This window comes from Schistocerca gregaria, chromosome 4 (assembly GCF_023897955.1).
Source record: "Schistocerca gregaria isolate iqSchGreg1 chromosome 4, iqSchGreg1.2, whole genome shotgun sequence".
Lineage (NCBI taxonomy): Eukaryota > Metazoa > Arthropoda > Insecta > Orthoptera > Acrididae > Schistocerca > Schistocerca gregaria.
The window spans coordinates 368,583,821-368,599,238 of record NC_064923.1 but is presented as its reverse complement, the minus strand read 5'-3'; the positions used below and the strand labels follow the sequence as shown (position 1 = coordinate 368,599,238).

At 40.4% G+C, this 15,418-nt stretch overlaps 1 protein-coding gene across 5 annotated transcripts in view; it reads right to left on the bottom strand.

Annotated features, from left to right (window-relative positions):
- LOC126365866 (rho GTPase-activating protein 19) overlaps positions 1-13,618 on the bottom strand; it is a 116,781-nt gene extending 103,163 nt beyond the window's left edge. Inside the window, exon 1 of one of the 5 annotated variants that reach the window (XM_050008541.1) lies at positions 13,451-13,618. In XM_050008541.1, the coding sequence (XP_049864498.1) occupies positions 13,451-13,502 (52 nt within the window). In that variant the 5' untranslated portion in view covers positions 13,503-13,618. Of the gene's footprint in view, positions 1-12,480 lie in introns of all 5 variants that reach the window. The other 4 variants (XM_050008542.1, XM_050008546.1, XM_050008544.1 and 1 more) reach the window with 4 other exon arrangements.
- Positions 13,619-15,418: the final 1,800 nt, after the last annotated feature.

Below are 15,418 nucleotides of genomic sequence, written 5' to 3'. Positions count from 1 at the left end.
TGTAACTGCTTGCAGGTCACTAGCCAAGAGGAGAGCAGAAGAGTGGTGCGCAATAGTGACACACACTGCGACACCTCCCTTGACCCCTTTCCCGATAGCTCATCCTTGCGGTATAGTACATATCCCTGTTGCACAGGGACATCTACATCTTTAAAACACATTTTTTGTAAACAAAAGCACAATGGACATGCCTGTGCTAGAATTTTCAGTTCCGCCACGAGTCCTAAACCCATTCATGTTCCAATGTTGTATGGAAGCCATATCATCGGTGCAGTTTAATTTACCCCTATCTCTGAACCGGGGAGGTAAAGCACCTGAAGAGTGAGGAGGACTGGAGGGGCTGGCTAGACCCAAGGCATCTAACTACATGATATCTCCCTCACCAGTCATATGGTAAAGAATGACACCTGACTGCGCTCGGGACAGCTTTTGACCTAAACATCGTGAGCCTTTCCGTGCATCCTGTCCATTTGAGGATGAGGGAGAAAGGAGGCGTTGAGAGGCACTCTGCTTTTCTTGTACTTTCTAGATGCTCGTTGCAGAACAGACGTTGGTCTTTCCTGGTGCAGCTGCCGAGATTGCTTTCTCCTTAATATTTTTCCCTTAATATGTACATGGGCAAGTACACGTGCTTGTGGTGGATACAAGCACACTCAGTGTCGTCTGTGCCGAAGTGCCTGTGCCGAAGTGCCTGTGCCGAAGTGTCTGTGCCGGTAATAGGTTTCTGCACTATGGAAAATAACGAGGTGGCAAAGACAGGGTATTTCGTCACCATATATTCTTTTACGGCTTCGGCATAGTGGATCCACTTGGTCACTTATCTCCTGCATTCTGCGTTCTTCAGGAGAAACGGGGCAGTCTTGGCTCCAGACTGGATAGTTCCCAGAGCAATTGATGCAGATCACTAGAGACGAGCAGCCAGTCCCAGCGTCACGAGTTGCTTTTCTGCAGTTCCCACAGATCGCCTCACCTCCACATCTCATGGTTGTATGACCAAAACACTGGTATTTATAGCACCGCATAGAGTTTGGAATGTACGGCCGGACATCAAGTCATAGGAATCCCGCCATAAGATGTTGGTTGGTTTAAAGGGGAGGGGGGGATGGACCAAACTGCGAGGTCTTCGGTCCCTTGTTCCCAGTAAAATAATTTCACAACGAAAAGAAGAAAAGAAAGGAGACGTACAGCACAACAACAAGAGATAGGAAGAACTAAAAGAATGACAGAAGGACAACCAACACTACTATGGACAAAAACAGGAAAAGAAAACCATAGAGAGAAGCAAGAAACAGGTACTAGGGGTAAAAACAAGAGAACAGATGACCGTGGCTGGACGACCACGAGAATAAAAAGGATAAGCCAGTCACTCTACGACACATTAAAACATCCACCATAAAAGCATTACAGTGGAGAACACAAATGGACAAAGGACATGCGCTAAAACTTATATAATAAAACCCACCGTCACATATAAAATGTGAAACTAAATTAGGTGATGAATAGTTGTCAGGTAAAATTAATGGCAACAAGTCCAGTAACTGAAGAGTCCTTCACAGGGCAACCAAAGAAGGACAGCTCACCAAGATATGGGCCACTATCAGCCGCGTGCTGCACCGACACTGAGGTGGGTCATCACAGCACAGGAGGTAGCCAAGTGTCACCAAGCGTGGCCAATGTGGAACCGGCAGAGAACCACAGAGTCCCTGCGAGAGGCCCGCATGGAGGACTGCCATACATTTATCGTCTCCTTAATGGAACACAATGTGCATGCTGAGGTTATGCCATTTCGTCTCCCAAAGCTGCAAAACCTTGTAGCGTAATACTGAACATGGGTCAGTTGCAGAAAAGCCAATCTCCATAAGCGATTTCCGCGTGGCCTTTTTTGCCAGCCTGTCGGCAAGTTCGTTACCTGGTATTCCGATGTGACCTGACGTCCAGAAAAAACACCACTGAGCAACTGGACTGTTCCAGGGCATAGATGGACTCCTGGATGGTTGCTATCAAAGGATGCTGAAGGTAGCACTGGTCAAGAGCTTGTAGGCTGCTCAAAGAGTCAGTTCACAGAAGAAACGCCTCCCTAGGACATGGACGGATGTGCTCAAGAGCATGAGATATAGCCACCAGCTCGGCAGTGAAAACACTGCAGCCATTGGGCAAGGAATGCTGCTCAATATGTCCTCCATGGACCGCGAAGCCGACGTGAGCATGAGCCATCAGTGTAAACCACTCCGTGGCCTCGGTACTTGTCAAGAATCGAGAGGAAGTGTCAGCGGAGAGCTGCAGTTTTCGGTCCAGGCGAACCTGCGGCCTAGGTGTACAACATGGATGTGTACATGAACACCGTAACATAAGACGTGCTTCATGTGTGGAACAAGTTTGACTACCACTTACATGTTTGCCATGAAGCAAAAGCAGGGACGCCCTGACCCTGTATTTATGACTGGTGTTATTACTTTCGAAGTAATGTAAATAATGGAGAGGATTCATGAAACAAGACTAAGGGAAAAAGTGGACATTCAGTTAAAAGATGAGCAGGATGGCTCTCATCACGGCAGAACAACAGAACATCCAATCTTTAGTGTGGGACAGTTGATTGAAAGGCACAGAGTATGGGAAAGACGTGGTAATGACAGTTCTTGAAAGGCATAAAATTGTGCCACAGACAAAAAGATATCAGAAATCTTAGGAGAAAAAGGGAGACGAAAACAAACAATTGAAATTCTTCATGTATGACAAAAGATTTAGTTGTGTCCATACCCAAGCTGGAAGAACTTCTTGGTTTGGAAATGTTATGAGGCTGACAAGAAAACACCAACAACTCAGTCTCATATTTTAAGGAGAAAGAAAGTGCACTTGCAAGATATTAGCTCCAGCAATCGATCATGTGCAAAAATTTGGGCCATAATTCTGAAAGTACACAGTTATAACCTTCTGAATGCACAGCTTTTAAACATCACACATGCCCACTGTTTGGCACTACCTCCACCCCACCAAAGCCACCTAATGCTGAAGCACAAGTGCTGTACAGTGGAATGAGTAAGAGGTTAGTGGTCATAATATCAATGGGGAAAAAAAGGGACTGTGCTTTTCTCCTTGTGTCAAGCTGTGCAATTTCTAACCTGCAGTCAGGAACAGAGATCTCTCTGCTTTGAACACTTTCATGTTGTGTGTCACAATGCAATGTAAATTAGTGAAACGAATGAATGTGTCATTACAGAAACAGTGTGCAGTTGTTTAATTATTAACATCGCTGTTGTACATTATTTTCTTTAGACTGGAAAGCTGACACTATCAACACCAAGCCTAAGCATAGCTTGAGCCACAACTTTATGGTAAAAGGTCCATGCCTGAGTATAGGTCAGGTCAAGATTTTTGCAACGCATCACCCAGAAACAAGGCTCATTTCATACAAGAACAACATATGAACGTCTCATGATGTGCCCCCTTGATTGGAACTGCCTTCTGTTGTCAATTTCCAGAATTATTTTGAAAGACAGCTGCTGTTGTGAATAGCTGATATTACTGACATAATTTCACATGTGTAACCTTTAGGTTTCAAAGTTGCTCTAATTCTACAACTACATCCTTGAGTGGGCAAGAAATTTTGGAAGTTTAAGAGGAAAAAATTGCTCAATAATTCAGCTCACACTTTTTTCTTGGGAGGATATGTGCACTTTCTATCATCATCACTTCAAAATTTGTAATCTATCATAGAACTAAAGAAAATACAAAAAATAAATCTTGAAGCTTGACCTTTTTAGTACTATTGCTTTTGAAGATATATCAACAACATCGTGCCAGTGACACTTTTAAAAAAAATGGTGTAAATAGCTGGAATCCTAGGACGTGTATGTGCGTGAGGTTGACATATCAGGTAGTCTTTCCATATCTAACAAGATTTTGAAACATGTTCAGCAGAAGTAACCCCCTCACAAATGCACTTCCCTCGTCATAAACATCTCGTGAATAAGACGGATCTGGTTGTCATCCTGCTGTACAGTACTTCGTACTCAGGAATTTAGCGGCTGCCGGGAGGCACATTGAGTGAAACAGAAGTATATGCGAGGTTTAAAAGCTATACATTCTGAAGGTCATACCTGCCTACTATCAAAATTATAGCAAAAATTTTTGAGCAATATTAACAACCATGGCTGATATCTTGCATGTGTGTTTCGCAACAACATGCCTAGATGTTCAAGTGACATTACTGTCAAGCAGCACACACTAATGCTGTATTTGAACATTATAGGTTTGTTTTTCCTACTCATCTGCATTAGCTTACATTTTTCTTCATGTAGCCAGTTGCCATTCATCACACAACTACAAATTTTGTCTAAGTCATCTTGCACCCACCTAACACCACCTAACAACACTTCCCCATACATTACAGCATCATCAGTAAACAGCCACAGCTTGCTGCCCACCCTGTCCACCAAATCATTATGTAGACTGATCAGCCAGAACACTACGGCCACCGACCTATTATCAATATAAACCAGTCCAGGCAATAGCAGCGTCACTTGGAGATGAATGACTGCAAGTCAGACGCATGCACAGTGCTTTTAATGTCAGTCAGCGTGATGTCCATGTGGAGCGTGGGAAGTCATAGGCTGGGCAGACTGGTGTACAGGACAGGCGGCAAACTGTGGCAGAACTAACACCAGACTTTAATACAGGACAGAGTACAGTGTGTCTGAACAACACTGTGCACCAAACATTCTTAACGATGAGCCTCTGCAGCCATCAACCCATGCATGTGCCAACAACAACATTGGGAACTATGACTGAAATGGGTATCCCTGTACTGCAGGACAGGGACAAGCACTGGGGAACATTTACATGGGAGTTTGTAGTACAAGGCACCACAATAGCTAGGGAGTATCTTACACTAGCTGCAGACACACACACACACACCACTTCATGACAATCATGTTTCCTGATGGCAGATGCATTTTTCAGCAAGATAATGCACCTTGCCACAAAGCCAGGAATGTGATGGATTGCTCCGAGGAACACACAGTCGCAAGTTCCAATATGCAAGATGAGTCAAGAGGAAAGGTACAACTGCACTTTCAACATGTCACAATAAAAAATTAAACATATTAAATTTTGTACAAAAAAATGTCACTAATTTTTTCTCTAGAACTGATAGTTTTTGCGAGGAGATCACGAGAATGTTGAAAAACTCACTCAACGCGCATGCACTGTACCTTACGTAGTTTTTTTAGGCCAATTTGAGATAGTTTCCCAACTTGATAGACCGCAAATATCACGTATCAAACTGCTTGTCTCAACTTGCTACCTCAATATGCTACCACAAATTGGCCTACAGAAACTAAGTAAGCTACAGCACATGCGCAGCGAGATAGTTTTTCAACATTCTCGCGCTCTCTTCGCACAAACCATTAGTTCTAGGGAAAATAAATAAATAATAATAATGAATAGCAACTTTATTTAAGAATTTAATATAGTTTGATTTTGTACTGCGGCACGTTTTTACTGGGCGTGCGGTTTTTGAGTTATTCAAGAAAAATGTACAAAAGAGATATTAAATGTGTTTCATCTTGGAAACCATTCAGAACAGGGCATATGTCCATATGAAGTTTTTTGTTTAGAATCATTACTATCACTCCTCGAAGCATGTACCTTTCCTCATGACTCACCCTCTATATAGAAAATAATATTGGTTCTACCACACTTCCCTGGAGATCTATGACATATGCAACATAAAAATCTTTTATATATACTTAGGTGTAACAGGCATCAAAGATCATATGAAATTAAGAGTAACGTAATACTTACAACGCCGGGTACTATGATACACACAATTCATAAACCCATGAGTACATCACAAATACAATATGAATAATAAGTAAAAGAAGTATTTTGCTGTTCATGTCAAATGAATCAGGATGTGGAAATAAGGTATCACTGCAGTCTTAGTGTAATTTATGTCAACTTCCCTCAGAAATAGTCCTGCTATGTATTCGCAGAAATGTTGTCTAGTGGTAATGAAGAAACAAAAATTTTACTCCTACAGTGATGGCACATTGATGCAAAGATTACAATTGATAAAAAAAGAAAATAAAAGGTGTATTTTATATGTACTTTTACTAAAAATGTTTTATAAATGAATTGTATTTTATCTTGGTATCCTGTACTGTTTAGGGATTGTTTTGCAGTTCCCTTTAACATAATTGTTAATTGTCATGCTCTGCTTGTGGCAAAACGGACTAATAAGCTCAAATACTGTAAATGTCAACTATGTATCATTTCCCTAAAGCAAATTCTATTGCATATATTATATGGCAAAAATTTGTTAATCTATGTTATGTGTTATGTCATTGTTACATTACAAAATGTTTCCCATTTTTATCTAATGGTATGCTGCATCTTTTTTTGTGTAAGCCTTACCATTATGATTACTTGGTGCATACCACTTTGATGACACATCTCTTCTGCTAAATCTAAGTTTAAGCAAAAGTTAAGTGTCTCATATCAGTTGTAATTGACATCATGCAGTGCAGATGGCAGTACCTCTCAGCACTAGCTTCCATTATATATGTTAGAGAAGTGGTATTCATAATTATTGGATTGTGATATATATATATATATATATATATATATATATATATATATATATATATATATATATATATATATATATATATATCACGATTTTGAGAGTTGTTATTTTACAGCATACTGTACAGGCCTAATGTGCAGAGTGGTGTTAACATTGTTTGATGTAACTATCTACATGATTTTATGGGTATGTAATTTTTGTTAGCTAGCTGTTGTTTATCCCCTACCACATTTTTATATATCTGTAGGCTTGTAACCTCTGCACATTTTCTTTTTATAGATCTGAAGACGCTAATACATATTGTCGAAAGTAGTAATCCAGTAACTGTGTTAACGTAGCGAGATCTTTGCAAATAAATTGGTTTCCACAAGAAGACTACAGCACAAATGTGAGCAAATTATTCATCAACTAACTGGGCGCATTGATCATCTTTGTCCATATTTTTTTCACATTAGTTGATGTTGCTTACAGTGTGAATTCTTGGGTGTTACATTAATTAAATCCAACATCAACTCTGAAATCCACCACTGCTCATCCTGTACTATCCAGCTGGTTATTTTTAATCCAATACCTCAGGCAAAACATTTATAAAACTATATGCAAACCTGTATCAGCTGCCTACTTACTGCCAGAGTAAGGTATCTTGTACAAATACCAGATTTGTGCGGAATTTTTGTTCTTACGTCCAAGCAGTCTGATAAATAGTAGGGGTGGCTAATGAGGTGTTCTTTTAATTTGTTTTTAAATATTTGGGTATTCTAAACAAGCTGCCTGATCTCATTTCCACTAACAACCTGTTTACAGACTTCTGGGCCACAACGTAAAACCCCATTTTGAACCCTAGAAAGGAATGCACAACCTAACTGTAAATTATTTCTACTTCTAATACTGTGGTAGTCAATTGCTTACTTCACCCCAAGTGTAACAACAAATACCAGTGGGAGATATACCCATGGACTTTTAAGTTTAAAATTCCTTCCTGCCCATACGAGGTTTCTACAAGATACCTACAGCACATTCAATAAAGTAAATTAAAGGCCACAGAATAAATGTGGATTAAGCGTTACAAATATTTTCTTAAGCAATTCACAAAACAGAAACAAATAAGTAAGTCCACAGCGTGAACATCTCTAGCAACTGTACGTACAGGCAGTATAATTCAGATGTAGAGAAATGTTCAGTATGTGTGTAAACTTTAACAGCAACATAGCAAACATGCAATTAATGCCCTAAACAATATTGTGACTATAACATGATGCTATTGATGATTTTTTCATATGGACTGAACTATAGATCAGTCTGTAACCAGAAGTAGCTACTATTTTTTTAGTGACACAATTGATTGGATGTGCCAACTCACAACCAAACTGTTACCCTTAAACCTAACCTATACCTCGGGCTATGATACAGATCAATCTCTCACCACAATCAGGTCTGCTTTTACTTTTGTTGGATTCACTAACTAAAGAGAAAACAGAATAATACACATATACACCGAAAGGTGACATGGGAAATACGGAAGCGTCCAATCCTGCCCGTCTGCTTTGACCCATGATGTCACAAATATGGTGGAAACGACCATAAACCATGATTCCAATATGGCGCATATAAAGTCGTTGCGTACACATTATGAGGACGAAAATACATTGAAAAACAAATACACACATTTTTCACAAAAAGCCTAATAACACTAACGGGACAAGCACAGGAAATGGGGGGGGGACAAACTAAATATAAACAAATTTAGACATCCACCCCCATACAAAACGACGAAAAAAACCGATATCACAAAACTCCCCAAATACCACTTAACACAATATCATCTGGAATCGGACACTTCTCTTGACCTATGAAGCTCTACAGCAGCTTCCGATCCCATAAATTGGGATCGAACACTTCACTTGACCTATGTAGCTCAAAAACATCTCCCAATACCATTGCCAACATTCACAGCCACACATTTCAATACTACACTTCCCTAGACCCCAACACGCAACACATACACTGAAAACAAAACAATAAAAACTTACTACAAAAAAGTTCCGCCGCCACAGACTAGGTTGGCCACCACAATCACACACAGCCACAGGCACGCACGCACACACACACACACACACACACACACACATACGTGCGCACACACACACGACCAAAAGAAAGACCTGACCCACCCACACCTCAACACCCCCCCTCCCAAACCAACCCAACCTCACCCCTCAGCCCAAAACAAAAAAAAACACAAACAAAAACCAAATGCAACATTAAAAAAATCTCAATCACACACTACAACAACAAAACTTCAACAAAATAGATCTTCCACAACTAAAACCAACACACTCCCCCCCCCCCCTCCCTCTCACAAACACCCTAACATGAAATAAACCACCCACCGCACCCTGGGCTGCAGCCACCCACCTACTCCAACCACCCTAACTAACCACTTTCAGTCTATACATTTTACTAACAGCCCATAAGAAAACTCGAAAAACACAATAGCCCTCAGGAACACTCTTCCGCCAACAGTACTCATCTAAATGAGACTGAAGGTTGAAAGAGCGCCTCTTTCCCCCTCCCAAGAACTGACTTAGTCCCCCCACATCCTCTCTATTGTATCTGTGCAAGCCCCCGTCTCATAATTTTTCGAACTCTTAAGCTATGGTTAACGACTAAATGATGGAATCCCCTCCTTACCCAACCCTCTATACGAAGAAAATGCATCTGAAACTACTGTAGACCCTGGTTCTATGTGCTCCTCAATTAACCCCACTAATTCAGCCTTAGACCTCCCTTCCACAACCCTAAAAACACATTCAGAACACCCCCCTCTCCCCCGAACAACAGCCCCCCAACACCCAGAGACCAACCAAAGACTTACCCCTCCCATACTTCCTTTTCCCAAACTGCAACTCGTTCACCTCCTCAACAACCCCAGGCCTCCCCCAGCTTACTCCTGTATTTAATGAACTCTGACCATACTTCACGGCAAAACGAAAACCAATCAAGCACACTCCTCTCACTCACCAGTTTCATGTGCGCAAAAATTGTGTGGGGATCTATAACAAAAATAATAAGTCACCAGTACAATCTTGCGCATGCCCAACCTAGACTTCTCGAACCAGGTACCACGCCGTATGGAAAAGCCAAATGTCGTCTTTCTGACAGCGCCACATATAACTGTCCCTGATCGGAGATGCCAGAACTTTAGCCAACCTCATTTCTTTGCCACAAATAGAGCATTTCACAACCTCGGCAATTCTACCGAAAGGCTGCAAAAAACTTGATCAGTTCCAAAGGAGTGTTCCCTATCATACCCCTCAGACGCACACTGTTAATTTTATGTCATATCGATTCCTGAACAAAAACAACAACCCATTAATTTTACTAAAATTACCACAAGACGTACAGCGAACAACATTAAATTAACCTTCGCACAAAACCACAAAATCGTTAATTCACTGAAACGAATTCCACTACAAACACAGCCAAGACTCGAACAATTCTGTATAATTAGCTGCCATTAACATTCATCACTGACCAAAGCTGAAGAACATTCCCCTTGACTCCAAATTCTTATAAATGCGAAGCGAGCAATAGAATTTATCACCTGGACTAAAGAGGACAAAAACATACATATAAATAGACACACGATCTTTTCAGACAAGGTGTTCTGAAATGAAACAGTCAGTTTAAGGAGACCATGGGTGTAAATCAAGACATTTCAAATTACATAGAAATGTGTGGTATTAGACAGGTTGGCAAAGTTTAACAAGTCTATGTAGATTTGCAGGTCTCATTCAATAATACTCTTCCAATGTGAACACATATTGGTGACGATGTGAAGTGGAAATGTGAAGGACCAACTACAGCTAAAATAAAACAAGTGAAAGCTTGTGTACTGAGGGAAGCGACTGTTGAGCAATGCAGGGGCATGAAATCGGTGCAATGAATCACTCATGAGTTCCAAAGTTCTAAAAGCACTCCAGCTACCACAATGACTGTATGGAGTTAGAAAGAATGGGGTAGGTTACAACAGTCGAGCAGCTCCTCATAAACCACACATTTCTGTAGCCAATAGTAAGCAACACTTGAGATGGTGTACAAAATAACACTGTTAACAATGGTAATAATGATTTGGTGAGATGAATCGAACTGTACCCTGTGTCAATCCGATACAAGGGTTTGAGTTTGGCAAATCCCTGGAGAACATTACCTGCCATCATATGCAGTGCAAGCAGTGGAGTACAGAGGCTGTGTTTTTACTTTAAGCAAGTGCTTTCCGTGGCTCGGGTGCAGTCCCTTTATTGGAGTCAAGGAAACATTCAATGTGGGAAGATAAGAACACATTTTTTTACAGCATTACAACACTGTGTACTGCTTATGGCAGAGGAACAGTTGGGAGACAAATGCATCAGCACAACAGTGCACTGTCATAAAACAGTTTCTGTGAGGACAATAAAATCTACCAAGCTAAGCCCACTGAAACAGCTTTGGGATAGTTTGAACACATACTTCCTCCAGACCCCCCACCATCCAACACCCTACCATCTCTGGTTACAGCTCTTGAGAAATAATGAGTTGCCACTCATCATCCCAGACATTCAGATACCTCACTGAAAGTGATCCTGACTGAGTTCAAGCATTCACTAAGGTTATGGGTGGGCACATGCCACATTAATGTCCGCCAATTGGTGTCCCGATAGTGTAAAAAGACTGATAGGTAGGACATGTAACCACAAAAATCTTATAAATTATGGAAACAAATCTAGAAATGGCAAAAAAATACACCAAGACACTTGGATAAGGTTTGCAGTGTGAGAACATTAACAGTGCTAGTTAAATAAAATGGAAGGAAGAAGACCATTGTTTCATACTTTGCCACTGAGATCATAACAACTTGTCTGATGAAGACTGTAGGAAGTCCACTGAGACCTTGCTGAAGAAATTGTTCTAGCAGTTACACAAAATGAATCAAGAAAACGCCACAACAGTACGGCCCTGGGAAGCACTGAACGCAGCTTCTCTTTAATATTAGTTAAGTATCTTCACAGCATCTTCTACAGAGAGAGAGAGAGAGAGAGAGAGAGAGAGAGAGAGAGAGAGAGAGAGAGAGAGAGAGAGGGGGGGGAGAGAGAGGGAGGGAGGGGGGGGGGGTAGGAACTTTAAATGTATTTTCACGTTGAGTGGCACACTAGATTGTGTGTTGATTGATCGTGTTCTTTTAAAATGATCAGTATTATGAATTATTTCGGATGCGTTAAGAATTTTTCAACAAAATAAGTGTCTCTAAATGGCACGACTTCCTTTATATGTAACCGACATTAAAAAAGCTTTCATACTGTAATCTGTTAATTAAGGATATCATGGATTTCACATTACTTGTCCGTAGTTTAAAATTTGGTAATGGTTGACAACGATAAAATACCTACTGACTAGAATGTCGCAAAGCACGGTTAAATATTGAAAACTTTCATTGGTTGTGGTGTGAAACTGGGTACTCAAATATACCTTTGAAGTCCAACATTCAGTCTGATAAGCAGATATAAAGAAATTTTTACAAAGCATCATCTGTTGTAACACACGGCTACAAAATAACTTCACGGGCTGCGAGATACTGTCAGACGCACGATAAAACATTCAAGCTTAAAATCTGTTTGTAATTTTGAGCCTAATTCTACGGGCACGCTGGTATCTGAGCAATTTTAAGGTGAACTTCCATACATTTAAAACTGCTCGATTATAAGGGCATTTAGCAAATGCGTCTCAATTGTTTACACGAGTGCGTGCAAAGCAACGCCTGACATTACATTTGTCGGTACCTACGGCAATAGTTAGTTACAATGCACAATCAAAAATTTACTTCTAAATCACTAGTAGGTCTTAATTCCTAAAATTACCTCCAGTTGCTGCTTGCTGCGGTCTACGTACTCAATTCATTTTCTCACCTCAGCTACGATCACTATACTCCCTTATATAGCATGATTCTGAAGTTCGTCGGCATAGTACTACCAGATCTGAACTGATTCGGAGATATTCAGAATTCTTGAAATACTCAGATATCCACATTGCACTTATCGTTCAGTTAACCGTTTTCAAACTTCCATGCCCGCTACCCAAACGTGCGTACCACAGCTAACCCAATCGCTGATTGGTCCTCACTAGCAGAACATATGACGCTCGCCATGGAGATCATCGGCTGCTATATTACTGCGGAAAACGAAGATATGAAAACATGGTTCAATACAATCCTGCTGGCTCTTCACAAATAATGTAGAAACACAAAGGGGAGTGTTGGATAATGTTGCTCTACAGTGACAAATCCTTCCCGCAAAACCCACAGTGATACAGATAAACCTATGACGAATAATTACACTGCCACCGGCACTAACCCAGTTGTGGCTTGTTTATTTAGACCAACCTCCCTCCCTCCCACGTTGCTCGTTATTTGCTGGTCTTCTCTACGCGCTATCCGACTTCAAAATTCTGATATTACTGGAATAATAATTTTCCAATGCATGATTACATAATTTAAATTTTACTTTTCTCTACCCTACACAAAACTCACTAACGTTCTCTATCAGTCTCAATGTCTTCTGCAAAAAGTGTTTTACGACCATAACATGGGTCCCTGACCGATTTATTACCGCAATCAATTCTTTCAACTGACCTTTACAAATGTCTTTCTCCAATCTACGAATATGAATAGACTTTCTAATGTGCTAACATCAAATTGCCATCACTAAAATGCTCACAAAATAGCAGTCCAACAGCAAAGGTGAATAATGCATGTTAACAAGTTACAGATTATGGCTGTAGATGTTTCCTAGAATTTAATGTAAATAATAATGTTGTGTCAATAAGTCAGACCTGATATGATTTCATCGTGAAGCAAAAGATTGTAAATATTTTCTGTCCTCATAACTGAAATTTTAAACTCTTCCCCGCAATACACTAGTAGCCCCAGGACAAACTGAACTTTTATGTTAAATAGTTTTCTGGAGAATGTGGTTTCGTCTGATTCGTATATCGTACAGAGGCGTAGGCTGCAGCATGTCGAATTTATTGTCAATGATAATACAAGCACTGCGTAAAGTTACAACGTTTTGTTGCTTCTTTTGTATTTGTACGATAAATATGAGTTGCATCAGAAATAATGTTCCACTGAAGTTTTAAATGGATGCCTGTGCATGGAATTTTCATGTGGTAAATATTTTTAAAAAGTTCTCCTTTCACACATTAATCATAATCTTTGGTCGGTAATGAAACAAGAGAATTGATTAATGATTATTGAGAGGTGGATGTCTTGCGCGAAGTCAAAGTATTAGAGCAATTTGGAATATTTCTGCATGATGATGACCTCCAGGAACTTATCATCTGCCACTGAGTATCCTCCAGACGAATACTGCCTGGTAGTATAAGGTCTGCAGCTGGTTCCTTATTGCAATAATCCCCAAAATAAGATATAGAGGAAAGTTCGATAAGGCTTTGTCTATAGTGACGTAGGATACATATGACAAATGCCGGAGACAATGTGGTGACTGGCGAGTATAACGTGATGTTATTGGCGACTTCTTTCGAACGGTTTTTTAGCATCACATTCTTTGGCTTCGCCAACTCACAACCAAACTTCTCGCTTGCAATCTGATCTGTACCGTGGGCCAAACTGCAGATCCGTGTCTCACCACAACCGTTTTTTCTTTCCAATTCGTTGGCATCGCCGACTCCTGTCTGTTTCGAACATGGGATGCTGGAAGCATGATTGCTTCAATGCATCTGTAGATGCGGTAATTAATCTAACCGCGTATTTGTTGTTCCTGCAGGAGTGACATATGGAAGGCAATAGTGTTATTTCCAGACTCCTCGTTTCATATTGGTTCTTGACACTTATTAAGTAGATTTTCACAATATTATTGGTGTCCATCTTCAAGAATCCACCTGTTCATGTTTCTCAGCGTATCCATGGCACTTTCCTTTCAGTTAAATAAACCTATCACCATTCATGTTGTGCTTTGTGTGTATTCAGTATCATGTTAAACCCTATACAGCATGCGTCTCACACATTCAAGCAATATTCTAGGAAGGGTCAAATGAATGTTCAGCTCCTGTGTCATCCATGAGTGTCTGGATTCCCGCTTGTGCCACTGACTGCCTTTACATCCAGAGAGGGAGAGACAGCCAGACAGAACATAGTTAAACCTAAATTACTGTATGCATGAAAAAAGTACACAACGTAAGAAAATATGTAAATGGTAAGCATGTTGCCATATTTCACTGAGGAAGTGTACTATACAACCTCTGACAATAAAGTTCGGTGAATAGTCGTGTAACATTAACTTGGGTGAACTATGAAGTACAGTTACCTTACTAAGCTCTGAAATAGTCACCTCCCATAACTATGCACTGCTGAGCTCTGTGATACATGCCCTGGAAACTTTGCACGAAGTCTTCCTTTGGGATGGTGTTCAAAAGCCACATCACATTTTTTTGGATGTCAGGAATATTGACAAATCTCAGTCTTTTCTAAGCGAGTTTTAGTGGAGGGAATAGGAAGAATTCTGGAGGATTGAGATATGGCAAGTATGGTGGATGTCAAAGTTGCACCACCCCCCTTTTTTGCTAGGAACTGTTTGATGATATTGACTGTGTGTGAGCAAGCATTGTTGTGAATAAAAAGCGAGGAACTTGTTGTGCATACTGGGGTCATACCCTGCGTAGACGTTGCATGAAATGGGTCAAAGTTTCAATGCAGCGTTCAGCGTTGTTCCCTCAGGTAGAAATTCTTTGTAGTTAATGCCTTGAATATCAAAAAAGATGATGAGCATTGTTTTGATGTGT